The sequence below is a fragment of the Nycticebus coucang genome, chromosome 3 (assembly GCF_027406575.1).
Source record: "Nycticebus coucang isolate mNycCou1 chromosome 3, mNycCou1.pri, whole genome shotgun sequence".
NCBI classification, from domain to species: domain Eukaryota; kingdom Metazoa; phylum Chordata; class Mammalia; order Primates; family Lorisidae; genus Nycticebus; species Nycticebus coucang.
Window position 1 is genome coordinate 107,676,055 of NC_069782.1, and position 17,886 is coordinate 107,693,940.

Consider the following 17,886-nt stretch of genomic DNA (forward strand, 5'->3'; position numbering starts at 1 on the left):
TGTGGTCTCTGGCTGGAAATGGCCAACTTCCCATTTGCACCTGACTCCTCCGCCTATCTTAACACACACCCTCCATTCAGCCTCTGCCACGTCTATTCAATCAAACACGATGATGTGTAACATTTATCTGTAACATCTTTTGCTCCCCTGCGGTGTGGTGGTTAAGAGTTTGGGTTCTACAACCTGACTGCATGGGTTCTGACCCAGATTCTGCCACTGTCTTGACAGGTGAGTTTGAAAAACAAAGTTAACGGTCTCTGAATGTGTTTCATCATCTGTAAAAGGGGAATAATAGCACCCACTTTACAGAGTCGAGGATTAAGTGAGATGCACAGTACCTAGCACACAGAAAGCACTAAATAAATAGTAGCCAGGAGGAGTAGCAGTAGAATATTCGCATCTTTGTATCTTAGTCTTGGCTTCTTTACTGGTGACTACCACATGCCTCAAAGACAAGAGCTGAGTCTACCATCTCAATACTCAAAGTCTAGTTTGCAGAGCAGAAATATTCCAGTCACCTTAGAGCAGTGTTTTTCAACCTTTTTAATGTCATGGCACTCTTAAATTATGTTGATCAAAAACAAAAAGAGTAAAGAAAAGAATATACTTTGCTTTGAACTTCCTTGGAAATAATTTAATTAATTATTTAAAAATTTTTTGTAGCATACCTAACTGTGGTGCACCGGTTGAAAATCACTGCCGTAAGAGTCTATTATAGATTCAGAAACTCCACGTCTACCCTAGACCTATGGAATTAGTATCTGCAGTTTGACAAGTTCCCTGGGTGATAAAAATATGTTAAACACTGAGAAACACTGCCCTCAAATAATTGAAATTGGTTGCCGAAGCTAATACCTTAATTATTCTTGTAATACCCACCTAGAAAATAGATACTTAGTTCTGTACAGTGAATACTACTGTTAGGTAAATTATTTATTTGTAAGGATCTTTTAGACCAGTGGTTTTCAGGATGTGGCCTCTGGACCAGCAATGTCAAATTCCCTTGGGAATGTGTTAAAAATATACATTTTCAGATGATTCTGATGCACACTGCAGGTTGAAAACCACTTGCTTTAGAACCTACCAGAAGCACCACATTAATAATATGCATCTCTTTCTTCCTGCCTTGTTATTTCACTTCATCTATTCCGTCTCTCAAAGAGACAAATAGGGAAGAAGAATATTATGAAATCTTGAGTGTCCCCTTCCTATTTGCTGGCTATGCTCTGGTGCACAGACACAGTCTTAGTATCTGCTTGGCGGACTTCTGTATGTCATAACACCGTGTCTGGTGGATGGGATGCACAGCACATATGACTGATCTGCAGTCCCTATATTTTGTTTTCTTTTGTTAATTTTATTCATTTTTTGAATAGGTGATAGATGCACATGGTACAAAATCCCCAAGGTACAAGAGTTTACGGTGAAAAGTAAGTCTCCTGCTCCTTGCCTCAGTAGTATAATTCTCATCTTCAAAGGCAATCACTGATCTCCAATTCACTTCACACATTTATTGAGCACCTACTATGTGCCAGGTACTGTTCTGGGCGATGGATATGGAACAAATCTGACAAAAATCCCTGCCCTCAAGGAGTTTCTTGTCATATTCATTCAATAGTATTCTAATAGTACTAGTAGAAATAGTATACTAATTTCTTATGGTATTCATTCAATAGTATTCTCAGTTTTCTATGGCATGCTGGTAGTTAAAAGCAGAGTTCTAGAGTCAACTCAGCTGATTTTGAATCTTATTTTCTCCATATTCAAACTGATCTTGGATTATTCTACCATTATGAACTTTATTTTCTATATCTCGAAATGGAGATAATTATCTTTTATAAGATTATGGGGATTAAATGAGATAATACATATAAATGCCCAAACAGTGCCTAGAACCTAGTAAATGCTTAATAAATACTAGTGTGAATTATAATGATGTGATCTTACTCTACTGTTCTGGAATACAAACTGTAAATGGTTAAAGGATCTGTTTTCCCAATAGCTTTCGTTTCTTTTCCTTGCTATATGATCAAAAATCACTTTTTTAAAGAATAAGTGATCGTAAATTTTAGTCTTGTAAGTTTGATCATTAACTGCTGTGTGTAAGTCTATCTGCTGAGTTCTACATGTATTAAGAAATATGCTTCTAATCGTTAGACGATAGAGACTATGTTCTTTTTTATTCTTTCTAAGCTAACTTTTTAAAAATCCCATCCCCCACAAAGGAGGTTTTGTACTATTAATTCATTTGGAGGTGTTTTGTACTACCAATTTCAACTTTATGTTACAAAATACATATTTTGTATGTATTTTGCATTCTGCATTTTACAGCAGGAGAACTAAGAACTTGGAACAGAATTTCTTTCTTTCTTTTTTTTTTTGCAGTTTTTCTGCAGGGCCCGGTTTGAATCCATCACCTCTGGTATATGGGGCTGGTGCCCTACTCCTTGAGCCACAGGCACTGCCCTAGAGCAGAATTTCTAACAATACCTTTTGGTATTGTCATCTTACGGAACTTTCTCTGTGGTTCAAGTCTCAAGGGGGAAAGCAACTTTCAATCCCTAGAAAAACAACAACAACAACAACAACAAAACTTTGCTGATGCTCTTAAAGTGGCAAAGATTAGAAGAAACTTACATGGAGAGAAAGGAAAAGAACACTAAAACACTTTAAAATTTTAAATATTAGGCCAAGAACATCTCTCCTTTATTCAACATTGAAAAAAATCATTAGTGAGCATAGCGAAAGACTGCTACAATGTTTTCTTAATTATACCAGGTGCTGGACTATTCATTGACTTAGAATCTAAAAATGGAAGAAAATGCATCTACTTGGCCCCAAACAGCCCTGAATAGAGCTTATTGTCCTTTTCCCCTTTGTTTCTAATCCAATTTTGTATTTTCTTTGTGATTATAGTTTACAGATTGTGGAATGGTTGATTATGGTATAGGAAATCTCTTTTCTTAGCCTAGTCATGCTATATGAAGACTAGGAAAGGGGATAGCTGAGAAATTAAAGCGAAATGTTTCTAAACAGCTTTTATTATTAGGTTGATGGTGGGTTCACGTAGATTTGGGGAGTTATGTGTTCTTTTTAAAACATTTTCCAGGCTCTGATATTTTATTGACAGAAATGGATTAACAAAAGGAACATCAGTGCTCAAAACAAAAGTTTTAAAAGGCACAAAGTCTATAACTTATACACCCTGTTCACGAATAGATGAGGCCTCTGTAGTGGCCTTGCCACTATAGTTCTCCTGTATTTTGTGTGTGCTAATCATATAATGTGGCTGCACAGCCAGCTCTACTTTATTAGGGTTACGTTAGGCAACCAGTCTGTGACCTCTGTGGTTTACCTTTGGACCTTATCATTTCTCATTCTTCTCTGTTTCAGTTACCTATTACAAATTAACAACCCCCTCTAAACATGGCGGTTTAATGTATTATTATCTCCCAAGGCTCTGAGTTAACTGGGCTCTTGAGCTCTTTCATGAGATTGCAGTCAAACAGTAGCTGAGGCAGGAATAACAAGCCTGGATGTCCAGGGTGGTGTCTTCATTCAAAGGGTTGACACCTCAGCTAGGATGGCTGGAATGGCTAAGGGCTGGTGAACATTTCTTACTCTAAACACCTTCTCCATATGGCTACCCAAGTGTCCTTGTAACATAGTGGTCTTAGGGGTAGTCAGATTTTTTTTTACATTGGGTCTGTTTTCTTCCCAATAAATATTTTAAGAGTCTCAAGGAAACAGCAAGATTTCTTTGAACTCAACCTTAGTCATGCAAAATGACATTCCCAGAATTTTGTTCAAAACTCTAGCCAACCCAGATTCAAATGAGGGCCCCACAAAGGCATCAATAAAAGGAGGCATGGTGCATTGAAGGTAGAGTGTATAGGGGTGGGGAGAAGGGCATTTTTAAAGACTAGCTACTGGGCCAAGCTCAGTGGCTCAAACCTGTAATCCTAGCACTCCAGGAGGCCAAAATGGATGAATTGCTTGAGCTCAGAAGTTCAAGACCAGCCTGAGCAAGAGTGAGACCCCATCTTCAAACTAACTGGGCTAGTTTTAATGGTGCTTGTAATCCCAGCTACGTGGGAGGCTGAGGCAGAGGATCTCTTGAGCCCAAGAGTTTGATGCCATAGTACTCTACCCAGGGCAACAAGGTGAGGCTCTGTCTCAAAAAATAAATAAAAATAAACACTAGCTACCAACACACTCTTTGCCAGAAAATGATAAACCTATCTATAACACAATTTGAATGCACCAGACACTTCAAGGAAACAAACCTACACAAGTACTTCTTAGTAAGTGAAAATATATGGCTCTTGGTAATATGTATTTTTTTAACTAAATATATCTGATATTGAATGAATGCCATCCATTAATATAATTGCCTTAGTTGGCTTATTCACACACCCTACTACCTGTTAGAAGCCACCACTACCCAAGATGCTTTTTGGATTATATAGCAGATAGAGGCAGTTAACAGGTCACACAATATGATTCATCTCATTGCTTTCTAATTTTTGGTACATTAGTGTGTTGTACTATACAATAATTATCCAATGTTTTGTTTACTGAAAGGAGAGTCAATTAATTTTGTTATTATTCATTCATTCATTCAACAAATGTTTATTACTTATGATGAGCTAGGCCCTGGGTCAGGTTGGTAGAGAACAAGGATCACTTAATGTGGTTGGATTTTGCCTTCACTACTATAAAGAGAAGTAATTTATATGTTAACAATTTGAGTTCATACATTCAGATGTATGGGCACTGGACAAAGCAATGTTACAGAATAAAAGTCGCACAGCTAATTAAGCCTTACTTTGGGCATTGTTTCATTTAAATCTGCCGAGGAAGTGTTAGGCAGAATTATCTCAGTTTTGTAGGGTTGGAACTGTGACTCAGAATAGTTACATGGAGTTTCAAAGGTCACCCAATCACAGAATGGTAGAGCTTACATTTGAACCCAGAACACCTGCTGTGCAAAACTGCACTGAAATAATACTGTTGCCTTTATTTCTAAATTCCATGTCTTTAAAGAAATGTCTTCACCATTTTAAAATGGTAAGCTCATAATTACTTAATGCAATATGGTGATTTTGTTTTTATTATTCCTGGACCAATTGCATTGACAACTCCCACCCCTACCCCAGGTTTCTTTGCTTTCATAAGTGACTGTTTCTGAAGTCTAAGAAGTATGGGTAAAGAATGGAAACTTGGGCGGCGCCTGTGGCTCAGTCAGTAAGGCGCCGGCCCCATATACTGAGGGTGGCCGGTTCAAACCCGGCCCCGGCTGAACTGCAACCAAAATAAATAGCTGGGCGTTGTGGCGGGCGCCTGTAGTCCCAGCTACTCGGGAGGCTGAGGCAAGAGAATCACTTAAGCCTGGGATTTGGAGGTTGCTGTGAGCTGTGTGATGCCACAGCACTCTACGAGGGCCATAAAGTGAGACACTGTCTCTACAAAAAAAAAAAAAAAAAAGAATGGAAACTTACTTCCATTGAAATTTTGTATACCAGTCATCAAGCTTAATATTTGAAAAGAGTGCTAAGTTGCTTTGGTGTATAGACGTTTTTATGAATCAAAACTAACCTTTCTTAGCAATCATGAATTTTAAAAGTGCTTATAGGGGCACTTCCAATATGCCTGGCTCAGGAAAAACACAGCTCCTAATCTAGGGAATCCCACCAGCCATTGGGAGAGACTAGACAGATGATTTTCCTGGCAGCACATTCTGATAAGAAATGCCCACATGAGGGATTTAACTTAAGACAGTGAGTGGAGGTTGGAAGGAGTTCTAAAAAGACTCAAGGATTGGAAAAATTCATCAGGGGAAGAAAGACTCGATTAAGAAAGCACAACCTATATGAAGGTTCAAAGCCTAAAGAGTTTAAGGAATTCTAGGGAGGGAAATAATTCTGTATATGCCCAGATTAAGGGGAAGGAACATTGCATTATAGGCCTTTTGGGGAAATTTGAATGGATGACAGTCATTGAATAGGCTTTGCTAAGTAGTGTGGATTCTAAACGCAGACCCAAAAAACAGATGCCATTTATCCTCTTTAACCATGGCTTCACCTTCTACTCTTTACAGAATTGGAAATTATTCTTTGGTTGGGAGTAGTTTTCAATGTATTCCAGGCATTTTATATAAGTGGCTTCCCTTCTATTTCTTTTCTTTCTTTCTTTCTTTTTTTTTTTTTTTTGAGACAGAGTCTCACTTTGTCACCCTCGGTAGAGTGCCATGGTGTCATAGCTCACAGCAACCTCCAGCTCTTGGGCTTAGGCGATTCTCTTGCCTCATTGCCCCCGCCTCCCGAGTAGCTGGGACTACAAGTGCCCGCCACAACGCCCAGCTATTTTTTTTTTTTTTTTTGTAGAGACAGAGTTTCACTTTACTGCTCTCGCCCAGCTATTTTTTTTGTTGCAGTTTGGCCAGGGGTGGGTTTGAACCTGCCACCCTCTGTATATGGGAGCCGGAGCCCTACCCACTGAGCCACAGGCTCTGCCCTTCCCTTCTATTTCTGTGATATTTACAATGTTAATTACAGCCAGGCTGATCAGAGCAGAGCCCTAGAAGTCATCTCATGTATTTATTCATTTGTTTATGTGTTTATCTAGGGAAACAGATTTGTTTACCATCTTGTCAGTTCTACAGATTCAGATTCTGGTATAGTTAGGTCAACATTCCAAGGGGATCACTTCAGCAAGACAGTTTTTAGCCTAATTCTCCAACTTTATTAAAAAAAAAAAAAAAATTGAAATTGCCTCTCCAGTATACCAGGGAGAGGGTGCAGAAGCCCGGCTGGTTTTTCCCCCCAACTGCCAACATAAGCAGGGTGGAGTAGCTCAGAAGAGAGGCGGCCAGTGGAAAGAGAAGAAACAGTGTAACAGCAAAGCAGCAGACCCACCTCCCTCCTAGGGCAACAAGACCTCTCTCCCCAGCCAGCCCCAACTCCCCCTGGTCTTGGCTCTCCCTCCAGGGGCCTCTCCTGGAGAGACAGCCAGTCAGTCCTTCCTAGCGTATTTTAAAGAGCTGAAAGAGCTTGTGCCCAAAATGAAGCAGAACACCCAGTTGCTTTTTCCAGCTCGCCTCACTGTGCTCCCTTCTTCAAACTCTTGATAAAAAGCGGAGGCACTTCAGTGCAGTGCAAAGCGCTTCTTGGAGAGTTACAGGAATCACGCTGCTCCCGGCTGCCTGGGTTTCACAACTTCAACTCTAGGGCAGGCCCTCCCTCTCTCCTTTTCCCCCCTTCCTTCCACCTGACAGGGACCATAAATAACCGAGGCTCTCAGGGTGTTCCCAGCTGAGAACAAAGTTGAAAGTTTGCCTGGAGCTCCCTGCCACTCCCCGCCTGGGCCACTTCTTTGTTTTCTTCTGATGTTTTCCTCTACCTGAGCCAGCTGTTTCTTCATTCATAGTTGAGAAGAGTGGCCTCCTAATTAAAAGTAGCACCTCGCTTTCTCTGTCCCTACACGAGACTGTCTTGGTTACCCGGTCAGGCTCCAAGCATTGGTATCAAATTACGGAAAGTCTATACCAGAGCGGTCCTCATATTTACATGCAAATAACTCAGGGGCTCGCATTCATGTCACCATTGGGTCCTGCGAGAGGCTTGCCAGAGGAGTTTTTAATCCAATCAGAAGGAGCTTTAAAACGATGTCTGCGGAGTGATCAAAAGGATCTTAATCTCAATTAAGTATTGCCAGATTTTTTTTTTTTTTTTTTGGTCTGAAAATTTGAAAATCCTCGAACTCTGATGAGTGGGAAAAGATGTGTAATTCCTCAATTGCCTACGAGAGGATCAAGATACTGAGGGGAACTCGGCAGCTGTGGTGAGAACACTGGATACAAGCCAGGGATTGGTTTGCTTGGGCTGTTTTGGAGGCTGATTCTAAATCACTGCTTCAGGAATTCCTGGAAACGGCAGGAAAACATTTGATCATTCCTGCCTGGTGGAAATGGCTTTACCACAGAGTAAGATCTTTCTTTTGAGTTGTACTTGGTGTGTGCTGTTTTTGTTTCAGATTCAGTGGATGTGCAAATAGCCCAGCTGTAAATAGTTACTTAAAATAATCTCTTGGTACTGGGTAGCAATGGAAAGTTGATCTGTTTCGTTTTTTACATTTGCAAAAACAGTAGTTAACAGTGTACTTTTTAGGCTTGATGGGTAGTTTAAAAGCTGAGCTCTTGTGGTTTCCTGAGTTTAAATGAATGGAAATTGTAAACGGTACTGAATGAAGGAATTGGAAAATATAGCAGAGGTGGATTATATCTCTTACCTTTAAGAAAACACAGCATATACACTTCTAAAATTTCTTTCAGCTAGGCAACCTTGTGTCCAGAAAGAGAATAAGAGTCATTAGCAAAAAAAAAAAAAAAAAAGAGAGTTTTCTTGTGTGGGGTGGGGGGGAGGAACTTTTCCACAGCCAGTTCTAAGTTTTGAGCAGGATGGGAAATGTCCCAGAGGGTGGAAGACAATTGAAAAACCTGCCCTGTCACTCTTGGAATGTGGTTTTTCCGCGTGAGGTCATGCTGTGCATATGTAGCTAGTAAAAGTATTTTGTGTAATTAACTCTTTGTATTAATGATTAAAGAGCCTCCTTTCAAACTGTTGAATCCAGTAGAAGGCGAGTTGCCTTCCAAGTAGACTTCAAGCATTGGAACATCTGGGCTGAGTTGTTAATTTGATAAGTTTAGGAACAGTTCAGAATTGATGTGTTCCATGGTGTCCCGAATAGAGCAGTTATACTTCACATAAATAACTTGCTAGTTTCTTACATAAGCCCCAAACTAAAATCCTGGGTGTGAGAAAACTGTTGAAGAAAAATGTCTGTTCCCTTCCCACGTATTATTTCAAGAACAGTAATGAAGAGGTGGCTCTTATTGTGCAATCCATGTCCATTCAAACAAACTGCCCTCATTGTGGGTGAGGCGAGAAAAATTCTAACTTAGAAGACCCACCTTTCTAGTCAGCTGGGGCTTGAGGGAGAGGAAGCGGGAGGGGGCAATGTTTTAAAATTGGTACTTAACACCAGGCACCGTTTCCGCTGCTTAAACTCACTCTTGAAATTGTGTACTAACCTCACCCTATACTCTTTCCTTCTAAATGGCAGTTACAAAAATTACCCAGGGGATGGAGAGATGAATATGAGATAATGGGTGATTTGCTGATGACCAAGAACAGTTTTCCCCAAACCTGCTGCGTAGTCGGAAGGGCAGCTTCTGATTTTGGCTTACTTACTCTGTACACCTGCAGGTGAAGATGCAATGACCGGGGACACAGACAAATATCTTGGGCCGCAGGACCTTAAGGAACTGGGTGACGATTCCCTGCCCGCAGAGGGCTACATGGGCTTTAGTCTTGGAGCCCGTTCCGCCAGGTACTTTATTGTTGCTGGTTTTCATAGTGAATTGAAAACAGCCATGGTCTGTCATAAACCAAAATCATTTTCATTTTTCACATTATCCCCAAATGAGCCTTTTGAATGAAGTGCGAATTTAGTGCAATGTTCTCGACTCAATTATACATGTTCTGCTGGTTTTCCTGTGTGTGGTTTTCAGGTCTTAATTTCATGTGATTGAACATGTTAATCGTGTGTTTTGTTTTTTTCCTTCCCACTTTGCAGTCATGCTTCAAGCATAGTAACAAATGACCTCACTGACAAAACTGGGAGAACCAATCCAGTCACATGTTTCCAAATTAAGTTTGATCTATATTGAAAGAAAACCTTATTTGCCAATAAGTAAGAAATATGTGTATGGATTGTTCATTCTTTGTTATATAAGGACTAATAAATGATTGAGATTTAAAAGAGTATTCTTGAAGAAAAGTATATTGTTTATTAAATCATTTGAGTAGATCTTCTATTCCATTATTTTGTTTACAAGGGACATATTAGTAGTGTTTAACAGTGACTTACCAAAAGTCACAGACAGCAATGGTGGCAAATTCAGTTCTTATAACTGAAGCAGAAAACTTTTGTATTGGAGAACCTTGCCTTAAACTTTTCTAAACACTGGTTGAAAGAAGCAGGACCTTGTCCAGAATTTGGAGACTTTTCTGCCCTGTGGTGGATTAACAGCCAGCATGTTTGCTGACAGTCAAATTATTTCAAAGCTAATAATTAAACCTTCTAAGCCAGAGAGCCCTGAGGACATTTTCCTATAGTTTAAGGATCTGTTGTAAAGTTTCATTGTTTAATAGCAAATGGCACTTCCCTCAAAGTAAACCTTGGAATTTATTCTCAGTGTGCTGGTGTGGCCAGTTTAGATACTGAATTGTTGTTCTTCTACTTAGTCCTTTTTAATAGAATTTTGAACACCATGTAAGTTGGTACAGCTTTTGATTTATGCATATGTTTATAAAAGACCTTAAAAATCTTCCTGTAGTAGGTGTCATTAACCAGAAAAGGAAAAATAACTTTTTTTAAAAATATGCCGTATTTCACATAATTACAGATATCAACTAGTTACAATGGAAAATATGTAGAATTGTAGAATCTCAAAGGATCTCAACATCTTATATATCTTTATATCCTACTTAGGGATTTATACCTTTTATAATCCAATAACTAGCTGCCTTCTCTTCTTCTGACAATGTGATACATTTTATGAATCAATCATTTTTATGTAGAAAATTGTAGCAGCTGACATCCAGTGAGATATGAAACCAGAATACTGCCTCTCATGATTTTTTTCTTTAGATAATTCCAAGGCTTTCACATTTCTAATCTTGATTGCATCATTATGTGTTGCTATTATATGTAACTCATTTTTTTTTTTTTTACATTGGCAACTCATGTTATGCTCAGAGGCAGGTATTTTCTTTGAAAAAAAAATCTATAATGCTGATATGTTTTAAGCACATTATTAGAGTATTACCAAGTAAAATGTTCTGAGTGTAACATTTAAAAAGAAATACATTAAGTGTGTAATCCATTCAACCATAACATTTTTTTTCCTTTTTTCCTTCTCTGATTTTTTGCTTTCTATTTCTCCTGTTTATTTTATTTTTTTTAAATACTCTAAAATAGTCCCAAGATCAGGTAAGAAGACACGGCACTTTACAGTGTTCCTTTGCCTTTCTCCGGCTCATTTTCTCATTTTTATTTTTTCAGCATTGTGACGTGATGTGCTGTGATGTGCTGTAACGTGCTTTTGTTTGTTTGTTTTTCTGCTCAGCTTTAGAAAAATGAGTGAAAATTTTGTAGTTCTGAGAAAATTAGCTAGAACCTAACATATCAGAAGAAATGTTACTTGTGCAAAACTGACTGCATACTTGGGGAATTTCTTTTCCTTATTAAAATTTGTATAGTGCATGAAGTAACTAAAGAAATTTCACTGGGTTTAAAGAACAAGTCCTAATTTGAAGCTGTTTTTTGCTGGTTGCTGTCTTGAGTTGTGCTAGGTACATTAGCATAATTTTAGAATTTTGAGGCATGTTTTTCTAACATTTCCAGTATTTAACACTTTGGGTATACTGATGGCTACAAATAATATAGTTGACCTTAGTGAAAAACAATTTAATGCTTTCCAACCCATATGCAAATAATCTCTAATTTTAGTAGCTGAAAGTACTTGGAAATATTAGGGATTCAGTGTAAAACTTGATGGATTTAATGGACTCCATCTGTCTGATGTCAATCGGTCTGGAATGATCAGGAGTAGGAACTTTTGACATTATGTAAAATGAAGACATCTTTAAGCCTTTCTGTTGGTGCTTCCCAGTTCTGGGCTCTGTTCTGCAGTTGGCACTCATATACAAATTAAAAGAGGGAGGGGATATTAAAAAGGTATCAACAAATTTTGGTCCCTAGCAGTGTTTTTCTTGGTGCAGTGTCTCACCCTGTAATCCTAGCACTCTGAGAGGCAAAGGCAGGCAGATTGATTGCCTGAGCTCAGGAGTTCGAGACCTGCCTGAGCAAGAGCAAGTCCCCATCTCTAACAAAAAAAACTAGCTGGGCAATGTGGCGGGCACCTGTAGTCCCAGCTACTCAGAAGGCTGAGGCAAGAGAATCGCTTGAGCCCAAGAGTTTGAGGTTGCTGTGAGCTATAACACCACAACACTCTACTGAGGGCCACAAATTATTTTTTTAGATTATACTTAAACACTGGAATTAAAGTGAATATGTAATTATTATTTACAACTTTTGAGTGTTTGTCCACATAGACCAGAAAACTATCTCATGTCCTACCAGTGTTAATATATCATGCTGTGGGATTTAAAGGAGTGAACGTCCAGCACAGAGAGCAGGGCTTCCCACTGCCTCTCAGACACATCACTGGAGCAAAATGGGACGTTGCCATGAGTACTTAGAAGATACTGTCTAATAAGGTAGCCATCGGCCATCAGCGACTATTTAAGTTAAAATTAGTTAACTAAACTAACCACACTTTAAGTGCTCGGTGGTCTGTGTGGCCAGTGGCCACTGTTAGTGGACAGCACCACATTAGCCACCTCCATCACAGCTCAGAGCGTTGAGTTAGAGAATTTCTGTCTTTAGGAAGCTTCATGTAGGTGAAGGTAAGGAACTAGAAACAGGAGTAACCGAAAGAAATGCGTGGCAACTGTAATGGGGGGCAAAAAGGAAGAGTAATAGGTCACATGCTTGGCCGCAGAGGGCTTGACTGTGCAAGTGGTCAGAGTCACATGGTCACTAGATAAGCTCCTCTGCAGGAATCAGACTCCTAATATCAGGGGCCTCTGCATCTTGATATAAGAATCGCCACGTTTGGGTTATCATTGGGATAGTTGATAGTAAAGAAAAGACATCACTGTGTGCAAAGGAAGGAATCGTTTCTTGTTTACTTTGTTCTTTTCCCTGTCGAGCGCACACAAGGCAAAGCAAAAGCCAAGCTCTGACTGATGCAATTGGTAAAGACACGACACGCCCCTTTTGGATCCAGGTGGTGTTTTAAATTATACAGGCAGTAAAAGGAAGAAGTGAAAGGTGCTGACTTCCCACGGCCCTTGTTCCCTGTACCAAAAAAGGACACCAAAGCAAAAGGGGCTGAGTTTCTGCAGGGCTAGTTGTGGGATACCCCATTGCTGAGGAGCCAGTTCCCCACTCCAACTAAGTAATTTTATATTGGGCAGCTCTATTCCCAGGAGGGCAGGATGGGAAGCCTCACACCTCATTAGAAGGAGGAGATGATGAAAAGCCGCCCAGTCAGACAGGGAGGTGAGTGAGAGACGACCTTAAAGCACTTCTGCTGAGCCTTCACCCTCTGTTCCAGGAAGATCGCAGGGTGTGCTGGCAGACTCAGTTTACCTGCAATCCTGGCCTTGGCCTGCATGTCCTCTGTGATGTGTGCAAGGCCACCAGGGTCACACGCAGATCTGTCCTCCCAGGGTCTCTTACTCACCTGGGTTTTAGGTTAGAGGTCAGTGTGGGACCCTGGGGAGGATGGAGAGAGGCTGGGAAGGAAAATGGCAGGAGTGAGGAAAAGAAGAGCAGAGCAAGGAAAGACAGGGTATCTAAAAGCAGAGCAGGAAAGACAAAATAGCCATGCAGGGAATTTGAATGTCTCCTCAAGACCAGGAAGGTGGCAAAGAGGATCATGCAAAGTGCTTTCACAACACGACTTCCTTCTTGATGTGTTCATGAGTAACAGCTACAAACCAGAGCTCTCAGTATGTTATAGCCATTATCTAGCTTTCAAAGACGTATCAACAGACCCATTTACAGCAGATGTAATTCCATTCAGAAAGAGAGGAGACACTCACAGAAAATCTCTGCATCTGTCAGTTACCTCAAGTTATCTGGTTCTCCTCAATTGTCATGTTGGTTTAGCTTCATAGTAAAGTAGCCAAAGTTTTCATGGACTTCATCTCAAAATTGGCCTTATTTTAAACAAAACCCGATTATGAGGTCGCCTACCCTCAAAACATTTCCCCAAATAAAAGGGGTTTTATTTTTGATGATGTCCTTTTATGAGCAACTTTTCTTGATATTTTTAGCCATCTTGCCTGTCCTTAAAGTTGCATGCATTAATTTTCTTTTATTCATCTCATCATCATCTACCACTGTTGAATGGTTAACTGTAAATACAACAGCCTCCGCTCCTTCAGTTCGGATAGGTCTTACACCTTGAACAGAAGCTCTTACGCACGGGACAGCATGATGATCGAAGAACTCCTGGTGCCATCCAAAGAACAGGTATGCATTCTTTTAAAAATATTCTTTGGTTGTTAAACTTTCATTTGTATCATTGAATCAAGCTCTGTGACCTGAGACAAAAAAAATACATTTCTGCATGCTTGATTTTTCATTTGTGAATCTTCTGGTACTCTCCAGTTTAAAATAAAAAAAAAGGAAAAAAGAAATCAATTGTTCCTATCTTCTGTGTTGAGTCCCTAAAATTCTAGAGAGAGAGGAACTCAGAAAGTCCTAGAAAAGGCATAGATAGGTATCTTTCTCATCTCTAAGTCCAATCTATTTTTAAAAGATAGCTGAAGTTGCTGACATTAGCCATATGGATGTTTTATGTTGCTAAACAAAGTAGGTATATTTGGACTTTATTAGAATTGTTTTTAACAAGTAGTTAAAGATAAGACTGGTTCTGTTTTTTGTTCCTTTAGCTTCAAAGCTGCCTATGATGGTAGTTTGAAGGTCAGTGTGGTGAGATGGAATAGTCTTTTGCTTTCTACCAGAATCTCCCCCAGATTCATTTGGTGTTTGCAGTTTTTTCTTTCCAATAATTATGGTTGAATAAATAATGGGTTAATATAAGAAGTCACAGCAACATAGTCCTGCTACATGAGGATGGTGCTAGAATAATTTTTATACACACATATGAACAATGTGCACAGCAGTGATTTGAGGGAGGATGAAGATGTCAGGACCATAAACCTAATTTTGAAGGTAGCTAATAATATTTTAACAATGTAAATAATTGGCAAAATCATACTGGACATTTTATTCACTGTACATTGAAGGTGAATTAGAGCAGATGAATAAGTGATAGTCACTTAGCCAAGTTACGGTTTGAACAAATAGAAAGGCAGACTTGGGACTCCCATATCTGGAGATGCTGCTGTTCAGACACACAGATATGTATTGTACTTCACAGGGACCTACAATAAATACTTTATTACTTTATACTCCAGAACATTCTTAGCAAGCAAGCCTTACAGAGGTGAATACAGTGGCTGTTCAATGTTTGTTCAGACAAAAAAAATTTTTTAACGATTGTAAGTGCAGGAGCATGGCATGGGTTCAAACAGTGCTAGAGAAAGCACTTGTCTCAAATAATGAAACAAAGCTCTTCGGTACAAGGTGTTGCCAGGTATTGGTTGAGATTTCTCTGCTAGGATTGGCTGTGGTCGTTAGCCTAGTGTGGCAGTCCTGCTGTCTTCATGTCCCCAATTGAAATGAGATATTAGTGGGTATGTTGATAATACTTCTAAGTATAAAAAAATCTCTGTTATTCTCCATGTTTTAAGGAAACCTCATAAAACTTAACAAAATTGCAGATGAAAGGAGACCCCTTAGGTATCAGATACTTGTCTCATCTGTCAAACATATGCTGAGGGATTCTGATCAAACCTAATTATAGTTTATATTTCTGAATATAAACTTGCTCAGGGGCAGGAGTGTACAACTGGGACCACTAGCACCACCACCACAGTTACTCTACCACCCCCACAAACACAGTATGTTAAAGTGAACTATTAGAGTTTGTGGATCTGCAAGCTACCAACATTTCTGGAGGTTCTCACACCATTGTCTGATAGCAATTACCAAGACTCGCTTACTCTGGTAGATGGGAGGGGCAGCATTTACTCAGATCTAAGCTTTTATGAGAAGAAATAAAAGTTAAGGAGGACTTGTAGTCAGTTCGTTGCTGCTTTCATTTCAAAAACATATCTGTGGACATCATAAACGCTTCTGTAGAACAGTCAGTCAAAGGAAAAGAGTTACAGGACATCTTGAAACCTTCAGAAATGTATTTCCAGCTGATAACTGTAGAAACAGGAACTTTAATGACTGCAGAGTACCCCGTGCACTGATAGGCATTCCTGAAGCAACTAGCGTATTCAGTGAACACATGATGCTCCCCAGGGCCACACAAACCCATCATAAATTGTCAAGAGATTTAGGGAAAATGAAAGACATTAAAGACATTTTAGGGGAAGTTGGGAGCATTTGAAAATGTACTGAATATATATATGTTATTAGGAAATTGATTGTTAATTTTCTTAGCAGGGGTAATGGTATTAAAGCTACTTGGAGAAAATCTCTATTGTGGGAATGTACATGCTGACGTTTTCAGGAATTAAATAATCATTAAGCCAACTGTTTATTTTCAAATGATTAGCCAAAAATTGTATGAAGAAAGACAATTAGCAGATACAACAATGTCAATTGCAAATCTAGGTGGAAGACATATGGTTGTTCTTTATGCAATTTTTTCAACATTTTTGTCCATATGAATATCTCTAAAGTAAAAACTTGGAGGAAAGGGGAAAACACATTCTGAGAGAGGTATATTAATGTTTTTAGTCTCTAGGATCTCACTTATAATAGAATGGGAGAGGGCTAATTCCTCAACAAATAAGCTGTCAGAGTCTAGTTACACGGAGACTAATGAGAAGCATTTCATTTACTTCAGAAGTGCATTTAAACCCTTCATATTAAAATTAAATGACAAAAAATTTATTAGTTTATCTTCTGTTCCTCTAATTCTGCATTTGTAAATTTCAAAACCTAGTTTCTCCATGGTGTAATTTTTTATGAGAAAGCATGAAAGAAGTCTGAAATATTCAGAGTCCCTCCAGCAGTGATGCCTGACTTACTGTCAGACTTAAGGCTCCCCTTGTCATTGTCCAGGTAAAGTGACTCGGACATGTAAGGAAAATCAGTAAAAATCGTCTTGGGTGGGCTTTTCTTTTTTCAACAAGAGTAGACCTCACCCATACCAGGTAGAGTTGCTGCCTCTTTGTATCCTGCTGATTAGTCAGTTTGCACATTAACCACAGTTAAAGCGCGGTTGAGACACAGGTGCTTAGTGCAGCCTTCCCTCATCCCCAGTGAGCCTGTGCTGGCCTGGGGATGACAGAGCTTGGGAATGGGCTTGGGAGAGGTAAACCCATCCCCATTCTCTGCTGGGCCTGAGTCGTGATGAGTGTGTGAACCACTTCATTCACTCCTGGATAGTCAAGAGTGAACTCTTCTCACTGTGATATGGGTTATCTGTGAACTCCCTATTCTTTTCCCTTCCTTTTACCTGTTAATCAAAGTCACCAATAGATATGCTTCTGCAAATGTATACATTCTTTTACGCATAATTTACATTAATAAATAGACAAAAGGGGTGAGTCTAAACAAAAGTTTGGCCGTCTGTGGTAAGTGTAACAAGAATGACACTCGTTTCTTCTGATGTAATTGTTGAAAGCAGTAGTCTCATATGGCTTATGTACTTAATACGCAATACTGTGTGTGATCCAGATCAGCCGATCCTCATTGCATAAATGCAGGGCTTTTCACTAGGGGCCTTAAGTGTCAGGCAGTATACTGGTGGTGATGGTTATAGTGATGGCGAAAACAACTAATTTGGAGCTCCTACAATGGGCCAGGAGCTGTTCTGAGTGATTCACCAGGATTGACTGTTATACATTTCAAAACAATCCTATGAGATAATTTCTTAACCCTATTACAAAGGCAAAGAAACTGAGGCACTGAGAGAACTTAAGTAACTAACCCAGGGGACATCTTGTGAGTGGCAGAGTCACTGACCATTTGGTCCAGGGTGCCTCCTTTTAACCCCTACTCAATATATCTGCATCGCTCTACACAAGCCAGAATGGAGCCCCAGGATTTTATCCTGCCCTCCAGGATCTTGTACTTGTTAGTATTTTTAATAAAGAGGCAAAA

General features: G+C 39.5%; 1 protein-coding gene across 5 annotated transcripts in view; it reads left to right on the forward strand.

The window, feature by feature from the left end:
* ANK3 (ankyrin 3) overlaps window positions 1-17,886 on the forward strand; it is a 545,106-nt gene that overhangs the window by 429,977 nt on the left and 97,243 nt on the right. For 2 of the 5 annotated variants that reach the window (XM_053582915.1, XM_053582914.1), the window contains exons 24-26: window positions 1,377-1,430; window positions 9,267-9,390; window positions 14,067-14,169. In XM_053582915.1, coding sequence (XP_053438890.1) covers window positions 1,377-1,430; window positions 9,267-9,390; window positions 14,067-14,169 — 281 coding nt within the window. Of the gene's footprint in view, window positions 1-1,376; window positions 1,431-7,308; window positions 7,985-9,266; window positions 9,391-14,066; window positions 14,170-17,886 lie in introns of those variants that run through there. The other 3 variants (XM_053582918.1, XM_053582916.1, XM_053582917.1) reach the window with 2 other exon arrangements.